The sequence below is a fragment of the Rana temporaria genome, chromosome 4, assembly GCF_905171775.1.
Source record: "Rana temporaria chromosome 4, aRanTem1.1, whole genome shotgun sequence".
Taxonomy (NCBI): domain Eukaryota; kingdom Metazoa; phylum Chordata; class Amphibia; order Anura; family Ranidae; genus Rana; species Rana temporaria.
This window is the reverse complement of record NC_053492.1, coordinates 447,366,372-447,386,168: the sequence shown is the minus strand read 5'-3', so window position 1 is coordinate 447,386,168 and position 19,797 is coordinate 447,366,372. Positions and strand designations below refer to the sequence as shown.

The 19,797-nt window shown below is 43.6% G+C and overlaps 1 protein-coding gene across 1 annotated transcript in view; it reads right to left on the bottom strand.

Annotated features, from left to right (window-relative positions):
• Positions 1–372: 372 nt before the first annotated feature.
• The window catches only part of SLC3A1 (solute carrier family 3 member 1), a 66,404-nt gene continuing 46,979 nt past the window's right edge, over positions 373–19,797 (bottom strand). The window contains exons 8-10 of the mRNA XM_040351546.1: positions 18,587–18,766; positions 13,804–13,920; positions 373–963 (exon numbers count right to left, since the gene is read on the bottom strand). Of these exons, the coding sequence (XP_040207480.1) occupies positions 523–963; positions 13,804–13,920; positions 18,587–18,766 (738 nt within the window). The 3' untranslated portion in view covers positions 373–522. The remainder of the gene's footprint in view (positions 964–13,803; positions 13,921–18,586; positions 18,767–19,797) is intronic.

Below are 19,797 nucleotides of genomic sequence, written 5' to 3'. Positions count from 1 at the left end.
TTTAACCGATGGTCGTGCCTACTAACAATCGGTTTTGACCTATCGGTTAGGAATCCATCGGTTAAATATAAAGCATGTTGCCTTTTTTTTTAACCTATGGATAAATAACCTATGGGGCCCACACACGATCGGTTTTGACCATTGTCCTCTGGTTAACCTATCGTGTGTACGAGGCCTTAAGGCAGGTTCAAGAGAGCTGATGCAGCTTCTATAAGTTATATTGTGGGGATGGAAGTTTTTAGGGAGTGGAGAATAATTTGTTTCAGTACAGGATATTTGCTACTAGTGTGCGGAAAAGGTATGGCTGGAGTTTAAAAGAATACCCGAGGGTAGCAGTTTAATTTAAATGTGCTGGAGGAAGAATATGAACCATTTGAGCGTAAACAAGATATTTTATTTGCTGCCAAACAAAAAGTATTTATATATTTTATGAAATTACAAAAACTGTATTTAGAACTTTTCAGCATAATTTTCCACAAGCTGCAGTGATGCCGTATAATGAAGTGATACATCTTATGCTCTTCAGCAATTCTTATACAGTAAATTGAAGGCGCTGGAATAACAAGCCTTTTCTGATATGAAGCAATTGTTTTTGAAAGTGTCCATGTTGTGCAGAGGTTTGTTGGTCTTGTACTCCACTATAATTCCTTCCCCGCGTTCTGTGGGGATGCTGTTTGTGCTGACAGTTTTCCCGTTGTTGGCGGATATCGTGCTTAACCTGATCTTTGCTTCTGTAGGAAAATCTGTGATTTTATCTCTAATATTCACAGACGCTGAGGCGCCAAAGTTGAGCACCACCATAAAGACCTTGTTCAAACCATCTATTTCTCTGACGTAAGCAAAGATATTGGCGTCAGAATATGCATAACACAACCATCCTCTGTGAAGAGGCAGCTCGTCCTGCCGGAGCTTCACTAAATCCCGATACAGGTTTAGGGTGGAATCTGGCTTCTCCTTCTGCACCTACAAAACATACATATAATAGTATTAGACACTTGGTATTGATCGTTTTATGTGTGTGGCATTTAAATGCCCACCAGGCTAATGCCTATTGCCTTCATGTTCTTTCATGAACCTGTCGTCAAATTTGCTGCTCAGAGACCAACTGCAGTTATCAGAACAACAGGTGATCAATGCTGACTAGTGTAGTAATCATGTATAGTGTCCAACACAGAACCATAAGATCCAATGTACTGAAGTCAGAGAGGTACAATTTTCGTTTTATTTTTATTTTTTTTCATAAAGGTAAGCAATAAACCAAGAAAAATGCTGTATATAAAAGTACAAAAAAAAAGTGAGAAAACACATTGGGATTGCCCTTGCCACAGCTGCCATGTAGGAGGGTCTCAAGACCAGGAGACAGGCATTGCAATCATTTCACTATTGTTATTGGCTGTTACAAGGGTTACATGTTCAGGAGCTGTCCGCTGACAGGTCGGTCTCTGTGCTGGGAACATGCAGTGAACGTGCTCTTAGCACAGAGTTATAAAATGGATAAACCTCCACCATATCACATCCAAATCAATATACAGGGTGGGCCATTTATATGGATACACCAAAATCAAAAGTTGGATTCAAAATGGCTGACTTCAAAATGGCCACCATGGTCACCACCCATCTTCAAAAAGTTTCCCCCATTACATATACTAATGTGCCACAAACAGGAAGTTAATATCACCAACCACTTCCATTTTATTAAGGTGTATCCATATAAATGGCCCACCCGGGTGGATCCATATAAATGGCCCACCCTGTATATAAAGATAATACAAACCCTACTATCAAAACAGCTGACTTTAATGGCACAGCACGAGGCTGTTGATTTAAGTGTTGTATATTGTAGTTATCAAAAAAAATAAAAACTATGACATAGAATGTAGCAACAATCTCTAGTATACATGTCAACTACTGTCAGCAATGACCCAACCCAGAAAAGGAATAACCTCCAATATACAATTGCACCAAAGTCCTTATGGAGATTAAGTGGTATCGATGCTCAAATCTGTGTTTGTAGTTATTCTATTCTGGGAAGCCAATGCCTTTTGCGAGGATTTCTCGCTTCCTCAGGGCTGGTTATGTGGATTTTGCTGGTTAGGACTGTGATGGAAGTTACTAAAATGAATATTTTTGTGTTACGATTAGTTTTCTCCTGAGCTACTCAAATGTTGCCTTTCTTTCATTATATCGTTTATTTGTTTTATTTCCTTTTATTTCTTGATCGATATAAGATATAATACATATGTATGTGAGTGTTTTAGAAAATTACTTTCCTTAAAGCGGAGTTCCGGACACAATTTCACTTTTTATATATAAATACCCCTGTAATACACAAGCTTAATGTATTCTAGTAAAGTTAGTCTGTAAACTAAGGTCCGTTTTGTTAGGTTGTTACAGCATTTAGACACTTTATAAAATAGAAATTGACTGGGGCCATCTTAAAGCGGGAGTTCACCCATTTAAAAAAAAAAAAAAAATCTCCCCTTAGCTTCCTGCTCGTTCGGTCTAGGGGAATCGGCTATTTATATTAAAATATGTGCAGTACTTACCCGTTTTCGAGCTGCATCTTCTTCCGTCGCTTCCGGGTATGGGTCTTCGGGAGCCGGCGTTCCTTCTTGAGTGACAGCCTTCCGAGAGGCTTCCGACGGTCGCATCCATCGCGTCACTCGTAGCCGAAAGAAGCCGAACGTCGGCGCGGCTCTATACTGCGCCTGCGCACCGACGTTCGGCTTCTTTCGGAAAATCGTGACGCGATGGATGCGACCGTCGGAAGCCTCTCGGAAACCTGTCAATCAAGAAGGAACGCCCATTCCCGAAGCCCATACCCGGAAGCGACGGAAGAAGATGCATCTCGAAAACGGGTAAGTACGGATCATATTTTAAAATAAATAGCCGATTCCCCTAGTAATAACGAGCAGGAATCTAAGGGGGAAAAGTGCCCTCTAAGGGTGAACCCCCGCTTTAAGTGTGGGCATCATGAAGCCAGACTGTATGACTTCCTGGATTTCAGCCTTGCAGATCTCGCACATGCTCAGTGCTGCACAAGCAGTGTAATAGGTTTCAGATCAGGTTTCAGCACCTGTCCTGTCCAAGTCACATGATTCTTCGAGACTGGAGAGTGCACAGACTCCTGGAAAGTTACACCCACTACATTCCCAGGAGTCTGTGCGGTGTAGGTTAGGAAGCTTAAGCACCTAGGTGCAGGAAGTGTGAAGATTAACTATTCTGCCTAGCAACAACACTTTGAAGGCATCTAAAAAAAAAAAAATTCTTAAAGGACTCATGACATTTTTTTTAAAACTACTGATGTAATGTTATATTTATGGGTGGAACTCCACTTTAAGAGACATTATAGAGTTAACCAACCCTTCAGGAAATGATTAAGTGAAGACATCTGGCCCCTTCTCCTGCACTTCCGGTCCATCCCATTGACTGAAGAATGAAGCCCCTGAAAACTTGGGTTAAAGAGCCCTGTAATGACACGTGGACTGTTTGTGCTAATTAAAGACTTTGAAACGTGTGCAGTATGCCAAGAACAGACGTCACAGGGGCGTGTAATAAGAAACCACCCTTATATGAACTGACCTATCAAATGTGTTCATGTGAATGATGTCATGTTGTCTTTAAAAAGCCAAATAAATGGGTTTGGCCTCTCTCTCTATGCTGGAACACCGAAAGAAGGCAGGCAGGCAGTCTGCTCCTCACTCTCTGAATGCTTTCATGATTTGAATCAGAGGCAGAATGGGGTTAAGCCCTGAGGTTGTGTCAGGGGTCGTCCATGTCAGGACGTGTGAAGAATGGATGGTAGAAGTGTCCACAGAGGCGGACACAGAAACCCTACCAAACAGGTGGGAAGCGGGGAAATGGATCAATCCCGGAGCGGACCCGGACGGACGGAGAGATCACTGCAGTAGATTATATACTGTATGGTAGTCACAAAAAGATGATTTACTGGATTGACACTACCTCTTCCAAATACACTCCAATCACTCAATGTCACCATGCTGCAACATCTTGCTTACACAAAGGAATACCATAAAAGGTAGAAAATGTAGTGTCAATGAATCTCCTCCTGTGACCAGAGGGGGGGAAAAGATTTGTCAATAATTCAGTGTATATTAGTATCTTTCCTTCAGGCATTAAATGATCGTAATAATGAGCAGCGTAGGTGTAAGCCCACCAACTGTCATCACTAATATACTGTAGCTGCAAAAAATTTGTCCGTCCGTAATTTTATGAATGATTCAGAGGAGTGCACGTTCAAGGTGTCCTGAAAAAAAGCTAATGTATTTCATTCAAGACATCTCCAATTCGCAGGAAACCTTTACAGTAAAACCTTGGTTTGAGAGTAACTTGGTTTGAGAGCGTTTTGCAAGACAAGCAAAATGTTTTAATAAATTTTGCCTTGGTATACAAGCGATGTCTTGATATACGAGTAGTGTCATGTCACAACTGAGTATAAAAAAGAAGAGAGGAGCCTCTAAGTGTAGCAATATGGTTGCATTTAATGAAGGGACAACATTTTAACAACTTATTGCTACACTTAGGCCTTGTACACACGAGAGGATTTCCGCTGGAAACGGTCAGCCGGACCGTTTCCAGCGGATAAATCCTCTGGCGGATTTGGATCTGATGGCTGTACACACCATCAGATCACAATCCCCGCGGAATACATCCGCGGTGACGTGCCGCGCCATCGCCGCGACAATGACGCGGCGACGTGCGCGACCCTGGAAGGTAAATACTTCTACGCATGCGTCGAATCATTACGACGCATGCGAGGGATGGGAGCGGACGGACTTATCCGGTGAGTCTGTACAGACGACCGGATCAGTCCGCTGGACTGGATTCCAGCGGATAGTTTTCTTAGCATGCTAAGAAATTTTTATCCGCTGGGAATCCGTCGGCTGGATTTTTATCCACTGGGAAATGTCCGCTCGGACGTACACACGACCGGATCTATCTGCTGGAACTGATCCACCGATCAATCCCAGCGGATCGATCCGGTCGTGTGTACAGGGCCTTAGAGGCGCCTCTCTTCTCTTTTATACCCTGTAAAAAAAAATTATGATATAAGAGTGCTTTGGATTACAAGCATGTTTCTGGAACGAATTATGCTCACAATCCAAGGTTTTACTGTATTTTGCAACCATCATAATTCTTGTCTAGGGATTGATATGTGTAAGGTTCTGAAGTAGTAGAGTAATCTAGGTAACAAATTTATTTTAACTAAATTTATCTTGACAAGCCAGGTGAGAGGATATGTGACCCCCCCATCTTAGTTTGCATGTAACTGTTTAAAAAGAGGATAATTTGCTCTATATACAGTGGTGAAAATAATTATTTGATCCCCTGCAGATTTTGTAAGTTTGCCCACCTTCAAAGAAATAAAGGATCTAAAATAATAGGTGTGTTTTAAATGATAGAAACAGAATATCAACCAAAAATCTAGAAAAAAAAAAACACAATAAAAATGTTATAAATTGATTTGCAGTTCAGTGAGTAAAATAAGTATTTGATCCCCTACATTCCAACAATAATTCTGGTTTGCACAGACTGGCTACAGTATGTGCTCATGTGGTACACAGATTAGTCCTGTAAATTTAAGAAGGACTTAAACTCGTTGGCCCAGATTCAGGTAGAATCGCGCAATATTTGCGTGGGCAAAGAGCAAATTTTTTTCTCTGCGCCCACGCAAATATTGCGCTTTGCCCGCGATTCACGGAGCAGTTGCTCCGTAAATTGCGCGGGCAATATGCTAAACAGCCGGGCGCAAGGCTGCCTAATGTAAATGATCCCGCCGGGGGCGGGAATCATTTAAATTAGGCGCGCTCCCGCGCCGAGCGAACAGCGCATGCTCCGTCGGGAAACTTTCCCGACGTGCATTGCGGCAAATGACGTCGCAAGGACGTCATTTGCTTCTAAGTGAACGTGAATGGCGTCCAGCGCCATTCACGGTTCACTTACGTAAACGACGTGAAATTTAAATTTCACGGGCGGGAGGCGCAGCTATACTTTAGCATTGGCTGCGCCTGCTATTAGCAGGAGCAGCCTTATGCTAAAGGCGCCGTACGGAAACTCCGTACCTTGCGTACGCGGGGCCCGCGCAACTTTTGTGAATCGGTGGTAGTATGCAATTTGCATACTATACACCGATCACAAAGGCCGCGCCCCCTAGCGGCCAACGCAAGAATGCAGCCTGGGATGTGAAGGCATAAGGAGGCTTATGTTTGTCACATCCTAGGCTGCATTCGGTGTAACGAGGTTCCTGAATCAGGAGCACTCGTTACACCGGAGCAAGTAAGTACTTGCGCCACGCAACTATGGTTGCGCGGGCGCAAGTGCTTCTTGAATCTGGGCCGTTATGTGTATAAAAGACACCTGTCCACAGAATCTCTTTCTTCCATTAAGCCCTGGTTCACACTGGGTACGATTTGACACATGTCAAATCGCATCTCAAATCGGTGGCATTTGCCGGCAATTGTCGGCAATGGCACTGTCCTAATCGGTGCGGCGCTGCACCGATTTCAAAAAGTAGTTCCTGTTCTACTTTTTGCGATTTTGGGCCGCGATTTACATTGAACCCTGCACAGATGTCTCTTAAATCGCGGCCAAAATCGCAGCCGCGAAATCGCGGTAAAATCGAGATTTTACCGTGATTTTGAATTCGCAGCAGTGTGAACCTAGCCTGAGCCCAGGTTCACACTGGGTACGATTTGGTACGATTTGAGATGCGATTTCACATGTCAAATCGCATCTCAAATCGGAGGCATTTGCCGGCAATGGCACTGTCCTAATCGGTGCGACGCCGCATCTGCGGTGCTGCACCGATTTCAAAAAGTAGTTCCTGTTCTACTTTTTGCGATTTTGGGCCGCGATTTACATTGAACCCTGCACAGATGTCTCTTAAATCGCGGCCAAAATCGCAGCCGCGAAATCGCGTTTCTCGTCAAGAAAACTGCCTAAAATCTTGACGAGAAATATAGAGAACCTGCTCTCGATATTCTCGTTGTGATTCTCTGCAGTGTTTTCCTGCCGAGAAACCCGAGAGTGTGTATACTTACCTGTCGCCGTGGAAACCCACGTATGCTCGAAATGACTTTGACGCATGCGCGGTAGCTTCCTAGGCAGAGGTAGGGTGCAGAAAGATGGTGGCAACGGCATCGAATGTGACGAGCGCATGCTCGTCGTACGCGATGACATCACTGCATTCTTGCCATTCAAAATAACCGCGGTTCTTTTGAATGGAATGTCTGTACACTCGAGCGGCAAGAGATTCTTGCCAAGAATCTCGTCAGGAAAAACAACAGTTTTCTCCTGACGAGATTCTGGCCCGTGTGTACAGGGCTTAAAGGGTCACTAAAGGAAAAACATTTTTTTGCTGAAATGACTGTTTACAGGGCATAGAGACATAATAGTTAACCGATTCCTTTTAAAAATGATTAAAAATAGATAAAAAAACAATCATATAATGTGCCTGCAGTGTAGTTTCGTTTTTGCTGTTGTTTGCTGGTTCTCTGATGTACAGAGAGCCACTAGAGGGCAGTCAGCCAATAGAGAGCAGTGATACTTTGTCTAAAACTCCTCAGCACCAATCCAGTTTCGTTTTACTCACACCTCCTTGATTAGTGACCACCGTGAGAAATCTCCCAGTACTGTGGTTATCAGGAAACAGGCAACCAGGAAGTGTCCAGAACAGAGAGGATTTACAGCAACATGAAAGCAAAAACGAACAATGAGGACATGAAACCAGGACTGCAGCAAGGTAAAGGAAGCTATTTAGCTAAAAAAAAAAATTCCTTTAGTGACCCTTTAAGGGTTATCATGAGAAAAGTGAGGGATCAGCTCAGAACTACACAGGAGGAGCTTGTGAATGATCTCAAGGCAGTTGGGACCACAGTCACCAAACAAATCATTGGTAACACAGTACCCCGCCATGGATTGAAATTATGCAGTGCCTGCAAGGTCCCCCTACTCAAGAAGGCACATGTACAGGTCCATCTGAAGTTTGCCAATGAACATCTAAATGATTCAGAGGATTGGGAGAAAGTGCTGTGGTCAGATGAGACCAAATTTGAGCTCTTTGGCATTAACTGACTATGACCCTAAGAACTTCACCCCTATGTCAAGTACGGAGGTGGAAACATTATGCTTTGGGGCTGTTTCTCTGCTACAGGTACAGGCCAACTTTGTCACTTTAAAGGGGTTGTAACGGCAAAGTAGAGAGTGTCCTGACCCTCCTGCTCGCCCCCTCAAGAGGCTTTCTCCACACCAGGGAGAAAGTGTCACATTACGGTGTGTAGTTACAGACAGAAGAACAGGAAGTGAGGATTTCTCGCCCCCTCCCTTGGACTACAGGAGAGTCAGGACGCTGTCTACGTTGCAGATAGAGAAATGAGCTGTGTGTTAGTGGGCATCCTGACTCTCCTGTTGTCCAAGGGAGGGGGCGAGCACGACACTCCACACCAGGGAGAAAGCCTTGCATTACTGTGTGGAGTTACAGACAGAAGAACAGGAAGTGAGGATTTCTCAGAAGAAATAAGGACATTTAAAAGCAAAATGGAAGGATGATGTAAGTGAAGGAGGACTGCACTAAGGTAAAGGAAGCTATTTAGGGAAAACATTTTTTACCTTTACAACCTCTTTAAGGGGCCAATGGATGGGGCCATGTATTGTCAAATTTTGGATAAGAACCTTTTTCCATCAACCAGAACACTGAAGATAGGTAGGTCATGGATGGGTCTTCCAGCATGACAATCCCCTAAAACATACTACCAAGGCAACAAAAAAGTAGCTCAAGAAGAAGCACATTAAGGTCATGGAGTTGCCTAGCAAGTCTCCAGACCTTAATCCTATAGAAAATTTATGGAGGGAGCTGAAACTTTGAGTTGCCAGGTGACAGCCAAGGATTTAGAGAAGGTCGTTAACCGGTTAACGCCCGCCGCATGTACATATACGTCCACAGAATGGCACGTGCAGGCATATGGGCGTACATGTACGTCCCCGCCTTTCCGCGGGTCCGATCGGGACCCCCCCCCCCCCCCCGGTACATGCGGCGGTCGGTAACCCGCGGGGAGCGATCCGGGACGAGGGCGCGGCTATTCGTTTCTAGCCGCCCCATTGCGATCGCTCCCTGGAGCTGAAGAATGGGGAGAGCCGTATGTAAACACGGCTTCCCCGTGCTTCACTGTGGCAGCTGCATCGATCGAGTGATCCCTTTTATAGGGAGACTCGATCGATGATGCCAGACCTACAGCCACACCCCCCTACAGTTGTAAACACACACTAGGTGAACCCTAACTCCTACAGCGCCCCCTGTGGTTAACTCCCAAACTGCAACTGTCATTTTCACAATAAACAATGCAATTTAAATGCATTTTTTGCTGTGAAAATGACAATGGTCCCAAAAATGTGTCAAAATTGTCCGAAGTGTCCGCCATAATGTCGCAGTCACGAAAAAAATCGCTGATCGCCGCCATTAGTAGTAAAAAAAAAATTATAATAATAAAACTATCCCCTATTTTGTAAACGCTATAAATTTTGCGCAAACCAATCGATAAACGCTTATTGTGAATTTTTTTTACCAAAAATAGGTAGAAGAATACGCATCGGCCTAAACTGAGGGGGAAAAAAATGTTATATATGTTTTTGGGGGATATTTATTATAGCAAAAATTAAAAAATATTGAATTTTTTTCAAAATTGTCGCTCTATTTTTGTTTATAGCGCAAAAAATAAAAACCGCAGAGGTAATCAAATACCACCAAAAGAAAGCTCTATTTGTGGGGAAAAAAGAACGCCAATTTTGTTTGGGAGCCACGTCGCACGACCGCGCAATTGTCTGTTAAAGCGACGCAGTGCCGAATCGCAAAGCTGGCCTGGGCATTTAACTGCCTAAAGTTCCGGGGCTTAAGTGGTTAAAGAAGAGTGAACCAAAAGATGTGTGCAAACCTGGTAACCAACTAAAAGACACGTCTTACCTCTGTGCTTGCCAACCAGGGTTTCTCCACCAAGTACTAAGTCATGATTTGCTTGAGGATCAAATACATATTTTACTCAATGAACTGCAACTCAATTTATAACATTTGTATCATGTATTTTTTCTGTATTTTTGGTTGATATTCTGTCTCTATCATTTAAAATACACCTATGATAAAAAAAATGACAGACCCTTAAAGGGGTGGTTCACCCTAAAAACTACTTTTTTTTATTACACTGGCCCCCCACATTACAATACGATTAAGGCTATTATTATTTTTTTGATGCTGTACATACCTTTGTACAGCATATTCACCCGTGGCATCCGGGTTGCGAGTCCCGCGGGAGTGGGCGTTCCTAACATGTCTGTGATTGACGTTTTGCCCAAAAACGAGCTCCCCCCGTCGCGTAAGCCGCGTCACGGTTGGCGAAAGGAGCCGAACGGCGAGTCGGCGCTATACTGCGCATGCGCATCGCCGTTCGGCTCCTTTCGCCAATCGTGACGCGGCTGTACTGCAGCAAGGTGGCTCGGCTCCGCAAATCGCCGTACCGGTACGGCGTATTCATGCACTAGCATTCATAGGCGCACGTGTGTTCCGATTGGCCAGCGGGGGAGCCAATCCGCGAGTCCGCCCACGATCGTTCTCCTGAGAGACGGGTATCAGCCGAAGTAAACAAGGCAGATCTCTGTTCTGTCAGGGGATGACACTGAGATCTATCTTCCTGCTAATCAGGAAGATGGATCTGTGTGCTTCCCCAGTCACACAGTCCCCCATACAGTTGGTAATAATAAACGGGGAACACATTTAACCCCTGGATCGCCCCATGATGTTAACCCCTTCCCTGACAGTGTCATTAGCGCTGATCACTGTATTAGTGTCACTGGTTCACAAAAAAAGTGTTAAATATGTCAGCTAGGTGTCCGATCTGTCGCTCGCAATGTCGCAGGCCCACTTAAAATTCGCTGATCTCCACCATTACTAGTAATACATTTTGTTTTTTATAAAAATGCCATAAATCTATCCCCTATTTTGTAGTCGCTATAACTTTTGCACAAACCAATCAATATACGATTATTGGGTGTTTTTTTTTATCATTTAAAAGAATACATATTGACCTAAACTGATGAATAAATTTGTTTTTTATATATTTTTTGGGCTATGTATTATAGCAGAAAGTAAAAAATATAAGTGTTTTTTTCAAAATTGTCTGTCTTTTTTTGCGCAAAAAATTAAAACCGCAGAGGTGATCAAATACCACCAAAAAAAGGCTCTATTAGTGGGGAAAAAAAGGATGTCAATTTTGTTTGGGTACAGCGTTGCACGACCAGTTAAAATGCTGTATCACTAGACATGCCCTTAGGGCCCAGTTCCAGGAGCCGATTACCTTGGCCTCGCACTCGGTTGAGCGACTTCTTGCGGCTCGCGACATCGGGAAGACACTGTCCTCTATATACCTTAGACTTACCCATTTCGGTAATACCGGAACTGACAGGGCATTCATTGCCTGGCAGAGAGACCTACCAAACCTGACGGAGGATGACTGGTCTGAGGGCCTTCAGCAGTACATCCCCCTTATGATAGCGGCCAGGGATCGATTTGTTTAAATTAAATTCCTACATAGGGTGTACTACACGCCCAGTGCCGATCCTGACCTCCCTGGGGCCCTAAGCAAAATTACATGTCACATTAAAGTTGAGAAGTGGGGGGGGGGGGCGCTGTCGGAAATGACATCTTACATTAAAGTGAAAAGCAGGGGGTGATGACTTCTTACCTCTTCTACCATGCAGCCAGCGAGTTGAGAAGCGGGGTGAGGGGCCGAAAATGACTTCTCACCAGGCGGGGCCTCTAGTAATTTGGGGGGCCCTCCACAGCTTTGCGGGGCCCTAAGCGGCTTGCATTGTGAGCCTATAGGGCGGATTGGCCCTGTACACGCCACAACTGCTGTCGGTCATCTATCGTTTGGCTGACGACCGGTGTCCGCGTTGCAGGGAGGAGGTAGGCAACTTTATACATATGGTCTGGGGTTGCTCCTGGATACAGACATTCTGGCAGGAGGTGGCAGCTGACATTGGGTTAATTAGTGGAGTACCCATCGGGCTTGATCCCCTGATACTTCTTTTGGGAGTGACCAATAATCTGCCCACAAATACACATACAAAACTTTTTATTTTCTACTGCGTATATTACGTGAGGAAAGCTATTTTGCTTAATTGGAAGATGCCTGGGCCGCCCCGGATCTCTGCATGAAGAAATCTGGTGAATGATGCACTTCCACTATATAAGCTTACGTACATGGGTCGCAACTGCCCTACCAAGTTTCAGAAAATATGGTCGAGGTGGGTGGAGGCTCGACGCCTAACGGTATAGTTTGTGAATTGGGGTCTTGGTGCCGGTTCCTTTCCCCCCCCTCCCCCCTCAGATGCCTACTGCTCTGTACTACATTTAGTGACCCCCCCCCCCTAGGTCGAGTGGGTGGCTGGGAAGTCCTGACATACATGTGTATACATTCGTGCCCTGAGTTTAGATCTCATATTTCTGTTATTTGATTTACTCTGTCTATTGATGTACCTCCTGGCTATCAGATGATCTAGTTGTTTTCTGTTAGATGATTCGTTCTACTTTCATGTACTGTCTAAAGCTCTTCACATGTACAATAGTACTCTTTTTTTCTTCTAATAAAATTCCTTCTGTTAAAAACAAAAGTGCTGTATCACAAAAAATGACCTGTTTATTAAGAGGGTAAATCATTACGGGGCTTAAAGGATCACTAAAGGATTTTTTTTTTTTTTTAGCTAAATAGCTTCCTTTACCTTACTGCAGAACTGGTTTCATGTTCTTATTGTTCGTTTTTGCTTTGAAGTGGCTGTAATTCTGCTCTGATCTCCACACTTCCTGGTTGTCTTTTTCCTTACAACCATCGTACTGGGAGCTTTTTACCATGGTCTAAGCTGTCATTACTGTGTGTCTAAAACTTAACAGAACCAATCAGATTCATTTTCAAAACAAAACACTGCCCTGGATTTGTTTGTTTTTGTTCTGTGTGTCTCTCTAGTTCACAGGAACATGAAAACAGTTTAAAAGTGAAACTAACCTACAGGCACATTATATGATTGATTTGTATCTATTTGTAATAATTTTTAAAAGGAATCAGTTAACTTTTATGTCTCTATACCCTATAAACAGTCATTTCATCAAAAAAAATTGTTTCCTTTAGTGACCCTTTAAGTGGTTAACCCAATCTACCGTAGACTGCGGAAAAGGTAATATTCCAAGCCACGGTTTTAGTATGGCTCAGCCCAAGTCTTGAAAATTTCGACAAATCTTGCAATAAAGATAACAGAGTAGGTATAATCATTTGCGGGGCTGAGATATGTAGAAGAACATCTGCAAACATAGTTCATTTGTGCTCTTGATGACCACAGGGAATACTGCTAATGTTAGAGTTGGTCCATATTTCTAATGGTTGCGGCTAACATGAACAGAAGCGGAGATAATGGGCAGCCCTGTCGAGTGCCTCTCTGTATGGATAGTATGGGAGATTTAAAGCCTTTAATCGACACCTGAGCTATTGGAGTATTATAGAGTGCTTGCAGAATTGTTAAGAGAAAGGAACCAAAGCCCAGGGTTTCCAAGACACAAAAGAGATAGTCCCGAGAGAGGCTATCACATGCTTTGTGCAAATCCATAGATAATAACATAACCTTTCTCCTGGAAGGGGGAGTCCAAAGATTTTTTTTTTAGGCAATGACCGGAGCTTTCGTAAATGCTGCAAAGTGGAGTTTATGGCTAAGAAAAAAATAATTGTACTTAATAGAAACATTACTTACTTCAACATTGAGCTCGGTATAATCCTGGTTGACAGGTAGCCATGTTGTATTGCCATCATTAAAGCCAGCATTTGGGCTTGTGTCCCACTGCATTGGAGTCTTCTCTGGGTATTCAGACTGCAAAAGTACAATGATATCACAGAAAAAAGAAACGAGACAGTAGTAGATCATAGACCTGTGCACACTGAAATATTTTGTTTCGGAATTTCGTTTTTTTTCCGAAAAATAAATGTATTGAGTTACTTCCGAGATTCGTTTTTATTTATTTTGTTTCGTTAAAAAATGCTTTCGTCTTAAAATCCGAATTAATTAAGGTCAAATCTGTCATTGAAGGCTTATGGGGCCAGATTCACAAAAGGGATACGACGGCGTATCTCCTGATACGGCGTCGTATCTCTGTTTCTATCAATGCGACTGATTCATAGAATCAGTTACGCATAGATATCCATAAGATCCGACAGGTGTAATTGTTTTACACTGTCGGATCTTAGGATGCAGTACCGCGGCCACCGCTGGGGGGAGTTTGCGTCGTAAACCAGCGTCGGGTATGCAAATTAGGAGTTACGGCGATCCACGACGGATTTTCGCGTTCGCTACGTCGCTAGTCTAGTTTCCCATCGCAAAGTTAGTCGTCGTTGTTGGTGCCCTAACTTCAGTCAGCAAACGTATTGCTGTCTGAAGTATGGCCGTCGTTCCCGCGTCGAAATGTAAAAATGAACGTCGTTTGCATAAGCCGTCCGGGAATACGGAATTACGCTACGCGCGTCGCCGTTCGAAAAAATGACGTCACTGCGCGCAAAGCACGACGGGAATTGCGAAACGGAGCATGCGCAGTAGGTCCGGCGCGGGAGCGCGCCTAATTTAAATGGCACACGCCCATTTGAATTGGCCCACCTTGCGCCGGACGTATTTACGGTACACCGCCGCAAGTTTCCAGGTAAGTGCTTTGTGGATCGGGCACTAAAACTGGAAACTTGCGGCGGTGTATCGTAAACGGGTTACGTTACACGGCCGCAAATGTATGTGAATCTGGCCCTTGGTTCTAAGAAGATTCGACGGAGCAGCTAAACTGTACGACGCTGCAATCATACATTTCCGGTCGAATGTTCCGCCTACAAACTATAGAAGAATTCTAATGTTGTATGACATTAATAATAATTATATTTAAAAATTATTATTACAAGTTAACCAACATTCAAATTCTTCTATAGCCTATGGGCCGAGTATTTGACCATAAATGTACAATTGCGGCGTCGTACAGTTTAGCTGCTTGTCGAATCTTCTTAGAATTTTAGACAGACACCATAAGCCTTCAATGACAGATTCAATGTTTGTATGTTTTTCGCTGCTTCGTCGAGTCTTCGACGTTCATGTCGAATGGTCTACCCCAACACTGTCTCTATAATGTCGAATCTTTTCTCTCTATGTCGACTCTTTCCTCTCTATGTAGAATAATCTTGGACTAATAGAGTTAGGTCCCATACACACGGGAGGATTTATCCGCGGATACGGTCCAGCGGACCGTTTCCACGGATAAATCCTCTCGAGGATTTCCGCGGATTTCCATGCGATGGAGTGTACTCACCATCGCATGGAAATCCGCGCCGAAATCCTCTGGCGATGACGTGTCGTGCCATCGCCGTGATTATGACGCGGCGACGTGCGCGACGCTGTCATATAAGGAATTCCACGCATGCGTCGAATCATTACGACGCATGCGGGGGATCCCTTCGGACGGATGGATCCGGTGAGTCTGTACAGACCAGCGGATCCATCCGTTGGGATGGATTCCAGCGGATAGATTTGATAGCATGTCATCAAATATTTATCCGCTGGAAATCCATCCCAGGGGATAAATATCCGCGGAAACAGATCCGCTGGAGTGTACACACCATAGGATCTATCCGCTGAAACCCATTCGCTGGGATTTTTCAGCGGATGGATTCTATTGTGTGTATGGGGCCTTAGGTTAGGCACATTTGACCACAGGTTCGATAGACACAAATCGCTATTGTCAGCGTCATGTCGAATCTCCTATCTATATCAAAATGTTGTAGCAACATGTAAAATAAAGCATTTTTTATGTCGGATCTTTCGGATTTCGGATTCTGCACTTTCGTTTGTTAAAACAATAACGAAAATAGCCGAAAATTCGAACGAAAATGCATTCGGACAAAAACAAATGCACATGTCTATCATTCAGGCAGTTTGTTGCTTTGCTGATCCTACTTAAAATATTATACTGCTTTGTAACTGAGCTAATATAAATTGGTTTATTTGCTATTCTTTTTTTATGAAATCTTTATTTAACCCCTTAAGGACCGCCGCACGACTATTTACGTCGACAGAATGGCACGGCTGGGCATATGGGCGTACAAGTACGTCCCCTTTAAGATGCCCAGCCGTGGGACCCACGGACCCAATCGCCGCCGGTGTCCTGCGATCGGGTCACAGAGTAGAAGAACGGGGAGAGGTGAGTGTAAACAAACCTCTCCCCGTGCTTCCTAGTGTGGCTGTCACTGATCGTCTATTCACTGTCATAGGGAACGATGATCAGTGATGTCACACGCACAGCCACGCCCCCCCACAGTAAGAACACTCCCTTAGGGCACACTTAACCCCTACAGCGCCCCCTCCTGGTTAACCCTTTCACTACCAGTGTCATTTTCACAGTAATCAGTGCATTTTTTAGCACTTTTCGCTGTGAAAATGACAATGGTCCCAAAAATGTGTCAAATGTGTCCGGTGTGTCCGCCATAATGTCGCAGTCACGAAAAAAAAACACTGATCGTCGCCATTAGTAGTAAAAAAAAAATATTAATAAAAATGCCATAAAACTATCCCCTATTTTGTAAACGCTATAACTGTTGCGCAAACCAATCAATAAACGCTTATTGCGATTTTTTTTACCAAAAATATGTAGAAGAATACGTATTGGCCTAAACTGAGGAAAAAAATATGTTTTTTTATATATTTTTGGGGGATATTTATTAGGGTTGTCCCGATACCACTTTTTTAGGACCGAGTACAAGTACCGATACTTTTTTTCAAGTAGTCGCCGATACCGAATACCGATACTTTTTTTAAATGTGTCCCCAAATGCAGCCATGTCCCCCCCATATGCAGCCATGTCCCCCACATATGCAGCCATGTCCCTCTAGCCATGTCCCTCACATATGCAGCCATGTCCCTCTAGCCATGTCCCTCACATATGCAGCCATGTCCCTCTAGCCATGTCCCTCACATATGCAGCCATGTCCCTCACATATGCAGCAATGTCCCTCTAGCCATGTCCCTCACATATGCAGAAATGTCCCTCTAGCCATGTCCCTCACATATGCAGCAATGTCCCTCTAGCCATGTCCCTCACATATGCAGCAATGTCCCTCTAGCCATGTCCCTCGATGCGATGCGGCGGCAGCGGCGGGGGGGGGGGGAAGGGGGGGAAGTATTCTATTTAAGTATCGGGGGTAATTGCGCGCGTACGAGTACTCCCGCAAATACTCGGTATCGGTATCTGGACAACCCTAATATTTATTATAGAAAAAAGTGAAAAAAAATTGCATTTTTTTTTAAATAATGTAAAAAAAACGCAGAGGTGATCAAATACCACCAAAAGAAAGCTCTATTTGTGGGGAAAAAAGGACGTCAATTTTGTTTGGGAGCCACGTCGCTCGACCGCGCAATTATCAGTTAAAGCGACGCAGTGCCGAATCGCAAAAAGGGGCCTGGTCCTTTACCTGCATAATGGTCCGGGGCTTAAGTGGTTAAGGAAAATTTTTCAGCCCAAAAAAAAAGGTGTCGCACATTAAAAGTATACAGAAACTATACAAACATAGTATTTTGTCCATTGGCAACAAGCCTGCGCCACTCATAATGTACAATCATAGTGCAATCAAGGAGTCACCAAGAACAGTAAATATAATAGTGAACTAGGATACCCAAAAGTGCAAAAGCAACCAATTAGGGGTCTGTCTGTTGGGAAAAGAGCCACATAAGCAGAGAAATAGGTCATCTTCCAACGAGGGGTGTGCCAACAACCGAAGGTGTGACCCCTGACTCGTGGCCGCTAATACTCACTTAAGATGTGTCAGGGTAGGATCAGCAAGTTGGGGCCAACAACAGAGCTAGGGGAGATCCTCCTATGTGGCCATATGTACTGGAGCACCCGAGCACGACCAAACCCACAACTGAAAAATGGCATGGTCAGCATAAGAGATTTTTTTTGCTATTCTGATTGAATCAAATGTAACTAACCGCGGAGGGGAAAAAATATAAAAATCTGTGTTAGTGCCCGATGTCCCTTATCCCTTAATTAATTATATAATAATGCTGATACTTTGTCATCTTGTGACAATTTTTGTTATTCATTTAGTATGAAGATTTCTGCAGCTCCTCATAAAGAACACAGAAACATTAAGGTCCATCTGCACCCTATAGAAGAGCTTATAATTGAGTGATTCTACCATAGTCAAACAAGGCGCAGAGCACTGTGCCCCGAGCCCACCCACTTGTGACATTAGCGAATCAACATCTCCTATTGTCTTCCTGCTTCTCCTTCTGGCCAATCAGGACAGGGGGCGGTTTCTAAGACCGGATTGGCCGGAAGGAGAAGCTGGGGGAGCCACATACGACCTGTATGGGGTAAGTGCGGACCTGGTGGGGGGGGGGGAGCACCAGCTGCCACTGGAGATCAGTAATATGTTTTACCCCCAACACATGACCAGGAGCGAATACGTCTCCTCTGTAATCCGTGATTCTCATGTGATTAGTAATTACTTACAGGATCGTATTCACCAGACAGGTAGGACTCTTTATTGAGTGAGGAGTTATCAACCATTCCCAGTTCTTCTCCATAGTAAGTTGTTGGAGTGCCAGGCAGAGTCAGTAGCAGCATGTTAAGCACATTTATGTAGTCTTTCCCCACCCGAGATGCAATGCGAGAATTTCTGGAGCTTCCAACCTGTGAGATTTATTGAGAACATGGAATTAGACCTGATAATGCCGACATTTTCCACACCACTTATGTAAACGAAACTTATGGTAAAGTACAATATTTTTTATATTTAAGCAATTGCATTTCTATAACTCAATACTCTCCACTATGGGGAATCAATTTTCTTTAAAAGTAAATTTAAAATCAGAAAGATATAGAGGTTAGTATTGTTGACACCCTCTGCAAAATGATAGCTGCCTATGGTTGTCTGTTTTCAGCTTATAGGATTTTTTTTTTTTAAAGCGCCCTATCCCTTCGTACATGCTTGCAGAAGTGAACGCATACGTAAGTCGCGGCCGCATATGTAAACGACGTTCGAACCACACATGTGAGGTAGCACCACGATCGTTAGAGTGAGAGCAATAATTCTAGCACTAGACCCCTCTGTAACTCTAAACAGGTAGCCTGTAAAAATGTTTAAAGCGCCGCCTATGGAAAATTTTAAATACCGTAGATTGTCGCCATTCAACGAGCGTTTAAATTTTAAAGCAAGACATTTTATCTATTTACTCGGTGTAACATCATCTTTCAAATAACACAAAAAAACATTTTTTTTAATTAGAGTGCATTTTTTATTGTGTTATAAAGACCCCAAATACAGTGTGACATAAAATATTGCAATGATTGTCATTTTATTCTCTAGCGTCTCTGCTAAAAAATATATATATATATATATATATATATATATATATATATATAATATGTTTGGGGGTCTACAGATCAGATATTTATATAGAAAAAAGTTGCGCTACCAGTATAAAAAAAAAGCAGCCAGCATCAACAATAAGACATATTGTGTAAAAACTTAAAAAGGCAAAAAATGTAGTACTAGGGAGTGATTCTTACTGTTAGGGGGCGTGGCTACATGTGACATGTAACTGATGACCGTTCCCGATCATGGGGAACAGTCATCAGTGACAGTGCCACTAGGCAGAATAGGGGAATGCCTTGTTTACAAAGGTATCCCCCTGTTCTGCCTTTGCCGACTGAAATTGCGG